At 46.4% G+C, this 7301-nt stretch overlaps 1 protein-coding gene across 4 annotated transcripts; it reads left to right on the top strand.

Moving 5' to 3' along the window:
* Positions 1-718: 718 nt before the first annotated feature.
* LOC110528368 (C->U-editing enzyme APOBEC-2) lies at positions 719-6298 on the top strand. 4 transcript variants are annotated; one of them, XR_002474242.2, is made up of 5 exons: positions 734-1130; positions 3651-3875; positions 4291-4605; positions 4858-5186; positions 5985-6298. XR_002474242.2 is itself a non-coding variant. In XM_021610385.2 (4 exons), exons 1-3 carry the CDS (start codon positions 823-825, stop codon positions 4592-4594), a joined length of 837 nt encoding a protein of 278 aa, XP_021466060.2. In that variant the 5' UTR covers positions 719-822; the 3' UTR covers positions 4595-4599; positions 5985-6298. The 4 variants fall into 4 exon arrangements, 2 of the variants coding, with proteins under 2 accessions (XP_021466060.2, XP_021466061.2); XR_002474241.2 differs by having other exon boundaries at positions 736-1130; positions 4291-4599; XM_021610385.2 differs by lacking the exon at positions 4858-5186 and having other exon boundaries at positions 719-1130; positions 4291-4599.
* The last annotated feature ends 1003 nt before the right edge of the window (positions 6299-7301 follow it).

Here is a 7301-nt window from a genome sequence, read left to right as displayed (position 1 = left end):
TCCCCCTCTCTCTCTGCTACCCCCTGTTCCCCTCTCTCTTTCTGCTACCTCCTGTTCCCCTCTCTCTCTCTCTCTCTCTGCTACCCCCTGTTCCCCTCTCTCTCTCTCTCTCTCTGCTACCTCCTGTTCCCCCCCTCTCTCTCTCTGCTACCCCCTGTTCCCCTCTCTCTCTTTGCTACCCCCTGTTCCCCTCTCTCTCTCTCTGCTACCCCCTGTTCCCCTCTCTCTCTCTGCTACCCCCTGTTCCCCTCTCTCTCTCTGCTACCCCCTGTTCCCCTCTCTCTCTCTCTCTGCTACCTCCTGTTCCCCTCTCTCTCTCTGCTATCTCCCGTTCCCCTCTCTCTCTCTGCTACCTCCCGCTCCCCTCTCTCTCTCTCTCTGCTACCACCTGTTCCCCTCTCTCTCTCTCTCTGCTACCTCCCATTCCCCTCTCTCTCTCTCTCTCTGCTACCTCCTGTTCCCCTCTCTCTCTGCTACCTCCTGTTCCCCTCTCTCTCTGCTACCCCCTGTTCCCCTCTCTCTCTCTCTGCTACCCCCTGTTCCCCTCTCTCTCTCTGCTACCCCCTGTTCCCCTCTCTCTCTCTGCTACCCCCTGTTCCCCTCTCTCTCTCTGCTACCCCCTGTTCCCCTCTCTCTCTGCTACCCCCTGTTCCCCTCTCTCTCTCTCTGCTATCCCCTGTTCCTCTCTCTCTCTCTCTCTGTAACCCTCCTGTCTTCTTTCCCTATTTCTGCTTCAACCCCCAGCCCCCTCCCCTTCTCATATACCTCACTCACACACACACTCCTCACACTCACAGGACTACCATTCCAAGACCAGTCACCATGGCCGACAAGAAAGGTGATACTGCCAACAGCAAACCGATGGTTAGGAAGAAAGAGAGGACAACAAAGACAGCGGTGGAGATCAAGAAACAGGTGAAGACGGAGATGAAGAGGGAGGTGAAGTCAAGTTTAGTGAAGAAAGAGGAAAAGGTCCTGGTGTTTGGGGAGAAGGTGGAGGGGAACGGAGAGGTCCCAATGGAGGAGGGAGCCACAGCTAATAAAGACATGGCTAACGGGGCGGTGGAGCCTAACGCAGCAGATGGAGAGTATGAACCCATTGAGCTTCCTCCTTGGGAGATCATGGAAGGGTGGGTGACAACAGATACCATGTGTGTCTGTACTGTATGTCTCTGTCTCCTGCTGCTTTGATCTCATGTTTTATGTTGGGGGGCACAAAGTGACATGGAATCACAATTCATGTATTGTTTCCTACTGTATAATAATCTGCAATTAATATCGATAGCTGAGTAATTACATAGTTGTTACCAAAGTAGACAGAACTGAAGTGTTGCCTAATGACCTTTAGAGGGATGATGAGGGTTGCTTCTCCCATTATGGAGAGAGATATCCACTGTCATTCCAATGTGACAGGAGGAAATGGGTTTAGAATGCTGTGGAACACCGTAGAACTCTGTTGAACACTAGAACACTGTGAAACACTGGAACGTCCACAGTGGTTTCGTTGTGACTGTCCATACGACTTACCATTGTGACAGCAGTGTCACTATAAAATAAGAGGTCAAATGTCAGGCAGAACATCAGCCACTGAGTTTTACCATAAAGTAAAATTATATCCAAAATGAAGGTAAACTGTACAAGATAACTTTCGATGAAACTTTCATTACCTTCATAGTGTTGTCTGCTTATCTAATCAATAATAGAATATGTTTCCATGTTTGGTAGAATCTGGTTAAAACAATTCCACAGGCATTTATTTCAATGGACTTCTGGGGGCTTAAATGTGCTTCCACAAATTCCATCCGGCCCAGTCATTAGTTGACCATTAGAGGCCTATAAAGTTGCACAGTCATTGGGTTATCCCCCTGTGAGTTGGTGTGTTAGCATACTGGGTCATGTTGCAGCAGTGAGGGGCTTGGTTAAGTTACAGCTATAAGGGATTTTTCCATTCTGAGTTGATATGTGTTTAGGATTCTGTGCAGGGTGGATGAGGTGTGAGAGTGTTGGTTCGTAGGAGCAGCCGAGGGTACGGAAATACCCTCTGTCTTTTTTATCACCCCACCATCTGGTGTCACTGTGTTGGGGGTTAAATTTGTTGACACTGCAACAAAATGCAATATGTACTGTATAGCACATATATGACTAAATTAAAGGGATAAAGAACACTATTCTCTGTGGACAGAGCCTGTGGATTACTTAATGATTACTGTAGGAGTCACTTCCCAGTTCACTAGCCATCCATCGTTAGCCTCCATTAGACACACACGACTCGGCCCTGCTATTTTCAAAATCGCCTTCTCATAATCAAAACATTTGAACTGGGTCAGGTTTCCAGAATCCTTGGACATACCTTATTGAGAGGAAGAACTGGAGAGGTGTGACCGATTTGAAGAGAAGATGCTAAAAGTCATTTTTACAAGGCTAGAGTATGCACTTCTTTTAGTTTGTGGTGAGTGACTAAAACTATCGTTTCAAGTGACTGCTATCACCATCTGACCACATCACCAAATATAACTGCCTAGATGATTACTAGACAGGGACAATGTGGAAATATTGTCCAAACTGATGAGCACAAGTGTAAGCTGTTTGCTCTTGTTTTCATCTTAGGGTTAGGGCTATAATAAGGGTGAAGATCAGGGTTTGTGAGTATAATTGTGTTTCTAGCTAGTGTAGTACTGTACCTCTGTCCTGTGCAGTTAGTACTGACCATCCACTGTACCAGTGGGGTGATCTTGGCCGCTGCCGCGGGCCACAACGAGCCCTGCTGGGCCTGCCCTGGTCTTGGCCGCGGGCCACAACAAGCCCTGCTGGGCCTGCCCTGGTCTTGGCCGCTGCCACGGGCCACAACGAGCCCTACTGGGCCTGCCCTGGTCTTGGCCGCTGCCGCGGGCCACAACGAGCCCTACTGGGCCTGCCCTGGTCTTGGCCGCTGCCGCGGGCCACAACGAGCCCTACTGGGCCTGCCCTGGTCTTGGCCGCTGCCGCGGGCCACAACGAGCCCTGCTGGGCCTGCCCTGGTCTTGGTCACTGCCGCGGGCCACAACGAGCCCTGCTGGGCCTGCCCTGGTCTTGCCATGGTTAATGTTGAAGTGGGTCATTGAGTCAGAGGGCTAATAATACAGAGCTAGTCTATGACTAAAATTAGTCCTGTACTCCCGTCTTTCTGCCTGCTCTACCCTGCCCTACCATGCTGCCAGCTCTTTCATCTGTCTGCTGTTCCAGCCAGGCAGCCACCCCCTCTGATCCCCTGTTTCGGTGTGTCTTTGTTTGTCTGGTTTGAAATAACACAGATGTCACTGATCCAGGGGGTAAAATGCCCCCAGGAGTGTATTTAGAGTCATCCTGCATACCGGTTGTAGATTCCATTGTGTAAATATTTGTGGGAGAGAACCAAACTGAAACATATGTTACAGTAACTGGGGTGCTATCTAAGGAGAGGCACATGTGAACAGCTGTTATAACACACAGGTCATGTTGTGGAACTGTACACACTTCATAATAATAATATGACATACTATAACACAATCAATTAAGTTTGGGATGGCAAAATGTTAAATCAGACCTCCCTAACCTTGAACAGTGTACTGATGACAGAGAACCCTTCTCCCATTCGTTAATTAACCCCATCCCCCTATTCCCTCTCCACCCAGGGACCGCATCGACCCGTTCCAATTCAAGTTCCAGTTCAAGAATGTGGAGTACTCGTCAGGTCGGAACAAGACGTTCCTGTGTTACCTGGTGGACAAGGGGAAAGCTGATGATGGTCTGATGAGAGGTTACCTGGAGGATGAACACTCAGGAGCCCACGCTGAGCAGGCCTTCTTTCTCAAGACTCTCCCAGACTACGACCTTGCTGTCAAATACACTGTCACCTGGTGCGTATCTCTCAAATACACTGTCACCTGGTATTTATCTCTCAAATAAACTGTCACGTTGTAACTATCTCTCACATACACTGTCACCTGGTAACTATCGGTCAAATAAACTGTCACATGCATGGTAACTATCTCTTAAAAACACTGTCACCTGGTAACTATCGGTCAAATAAACTGTCACCTGGTAACTATCTCTCAAGTACACTGTCACCTGCATGGTAACTATCTCTTAAATACACTGTCACCTGGTAACTACATGTCAAATACACAGTCGCACATACATACACACAGTATCTACACAGATAGCTGTGGCCCGTTTCACAGGAAGTTAGCAGCACTAAATTAAAAGATTAGAACCCTCTCTATGACCTCATCACATGTGCCTAATTCATCTTTACCCCCTCCCCTGTCCCAGGTACATGTCATCCAGCCCCTGTGCGGCCTGCGCGGCTAAGATCGCAGAGGCCCTCCGGGCAAGGAAGACCATCAAGATGACCCTATTTTCAGCCCGGCTGTTTGAGTGGGAGGAGCAAGAGATCCAAGCGGGGCTAAATGCTCTGTCTCAAGCGGGCTGTAAGCTGAGGATGATGAAGCCCATGGACTTCACCTACGTCTGGGACACTTTTGTAGAGAACAACGACCTAACGTTCACCCTCTGGGAGGACTGCCAGGACAACTATGAGTACTACCACGAGAAACTGGCCGAAATCATGCAGTGATCACAGTGAGTGTAAGGGAGAGGAACACACATATGCATGCATTTGATAGGGCTACGTATGCACACTTATGCAGGCTAGATACACATGAAGAGTTTCATTCATAGTACTGCTAGCTTTTACACAGTGAAGTGTAACAAATTAACAAATAACTGTTATATTTTACACAAGCATGAAGGTACCCATAAGCAATCATTTCTGATGAAAAAACACAATGTGAAAAATTGGTGGATATAGAGTTTTGGAAATAAACTCTTCACATGCAGGTATGCCGGGATGCACATAGACACCTGCAGTCACAAGACTGATCCCAGAGATGATCTCACAGATGGAACACACAAAGCCAGTGAGGGGCCAGCCCAATAGGCCAGAGCAGTAAAGCGAACGAGGGTGACCCCAGTGAGACCAACAGATACAGCTATTCCCCTGGCTGATGAACTGCTGCATAATGAGGGCAGCTGCTGACATTCAGGAGGAATGGTGCTGAAGACTGGAGGCTCACCTTCAATCCTGGGGTTCTGCTCCTCAGAGAACGTCTTAGTGCTCTATTCAGTCTGTGTTGCAGCATTACAGATAACACAATAGAAATGTAAAGGTAATTTCCGATTGAGCCGACATATGCAAATCAAATCTTATTGGTCACAAACACATGGTTAGCAGATGTTATTGGCCACATACACATGGTTAGCAGATGTTATTGGCCACATACACATGGTTAGCAGATGTTATTGGCCACATACACATGGTTAGCAGATGTTATTGGCCACATACACATGGTTAGCAGATGTTATTGGCCACATACACATGGTTAGCAGATGTTATTGGCCACATACACATGGTTAGCAGATGTTATTGGCCACATACACATGGTTAGCAGATGTTATTGGCCACATACACATGGTTAGCAGATGTTATTGGCCACATACACATGGTTAGCAGATGTTATTGGCCACATACACATGGTTAGCAGATGTTATTGGCCACATACACATGGTTAGCATGTTATTGGTCACATACACATGGTTAGCAGATGTTATTGGTCACATACACATGGTTAGCAGATGTTATTGGTCACATACACATGGTTAGCAGATGTTATTGGTCACATACACATGGTTAGCAGATGTTATTGCGAGTGTAGTGAAATGCAGCATTTACTGGGAATGCAGTATCCGCTAACGTGGAAATATTGCCTTTAAATTTCAATGGAGCTGTAACGCTGTACTTCCGCGATACGGATTGAATAGAGCCATAAAGGTTAGTTGGAGTTCCCTTTAGGTTAGTCAGCAAACGATGAGATGTGTAGTATTCTTCTTATCTTTCTGATGAGGCGATGGCAATATGTTTTGAGTTGCTGTTGATGTCTATATTCTCTCTCCTTCTCTCGCTCTAGAATTCACCCATCACCTGCCACCTCCACTATCCCAGCATCCTCAGTGATGTGAGCAGTTTGGGTGCTTGTGCGTCAAGCCATTCTGCTCTACACCCCTCTATGAAGCCAGCTACAGACCTCCCCTCCATATGGAACTCTCTGTCGCAGCTTCCATTTTCCGTTCTGGAGTTGTTCTCACAGGACGCGTGTTTGCTGGTTCATCTGTGGATTAATTGTCAATGTCAAGATGAAGGCTTTGCAATGATGCACTCCTGGGTTATAATTAAAGTATAAATGATCTATTATTTTTTATTACAATTGAAGTTATAATAATTTGTCCTTCTCCTTCTGTGTCCTCGAAGTATGTTTCCTACTGTATCTGCACAAATATAATTTTTCATATCTGCACTAAATGTTTGCTTCTTCAAGGGCAACATTCAGGGGGCTAGTTGAAAGCCTGGTAAGAATCCATGGAACTCAGAGCAGGAAGCTTTGGTTGAGTTATCTAGATAAAGTCATGCTCTAGCGTAGTCTTGTGGGCTGTTGAGTTATCTAGATAAAGTCATACTCTAGCGAAGTCTTGTGGGTTGTTGAGTTATCTAGATAAAGTCGTGCTCTAGCGTAGTCTTGTGGGTTGTTGAGTTATCTAGATAAAGTCATACTCTAGCGTAGTCTTGTGGGTTGTTGAGTTATCTAGATAAAGTCATACTCTAGCGTAGTCTTGTGAGTTGTTGAGTTATCTAGATAAAGTCATGCTCTAGCGTAGTCTTGTGAGCTGTTGAGTTATCTAGATAAAGTCATACTCTAGCGTAGTCTTGTGGGTTGTTGAGTTATCTAGATAAAGTCATGCTCTAGCGTAGTCTTGTGAGTTGTTGAGTTATCTAGATAAAGCCGTGCTCTAGCCTAGTCTTGAGAGCACTGCCTCTAGTCTCACGTTCCAGACTCGGAATGCTGAGCGCCACCAGTCAGCCACCCTTCATGGAGTAGAGGCACTAAAACATTGGGGATAACATGTTAACGACCATCAGAGACAGGGGAGTCAGAGCAATCTGCTTTTTCTGGCTCTCAGTTCCTGTGAAGTCATATTACAGAATGTAAGAGAGCTTTGGAGTAAATTAAGAATCATTTAAGAATGACTGAACTCATCATCAGCAGATAAGGAAAGCGTATTTTAATGAGACGACCATGCATTGTTGCACACAACACTAGATGACATTTACATCTCTGACTGAACAGTACTTCTTCACAGAGATCTGATATCTGAAAAACATGCCAAATCTAGCAGTCTCCAAGCAGCTAGCCACAAAGAAGAGACATGGTCCATGTTACAGACTTTCA

The sequence above is a fragment of the Oncorhynchus mykiss genome, chromosome 7 (genome assembly GCF_013265735.2).
Source record: "Oncorhynchus mykiss isolate Arlee chromosome 7, USDA_OmykA_1.1, whole genome shotgun sequence".
NCBI lineage: Eukaryota > Metazoa > Chordata > Actinopteri > Salmoniformes > Salmonidae > Oncorhynchus > Oncorhynchus mykiss.
Note: the sequence above shows the minus strand (reverse complement) of the source record. Positions and strands in the feature narration are given on the sequence as shown.

What these genes read in the sequence shown, in the direction of transcription:
- LOC110528368 (XM_021610385.2), top strand. Translation starts at nt 823, where the DNA reads ATGGCCGACAAGAAAGGTGATACTGCCAACAGCAAACCGATGGTTAGG. An exon ending in CCTTGGGAGATCATGGAAGG is followed by an intron (nt 1,131 to 3,650) that starts GTGGGTGACAAC and finishes CTCTCCACCCAG; the next exon opens with GGACCGCATCGACCCGTTCC. An exon ending in GTCAAATACACTGTCACCTG is followed by an intron (nt 3,876 to 4,290) that starts GTGCGTATCTCT and finishes CCCCTGTCCCAG; the next exon opens with GTACATGTCATCCAGCCCCT.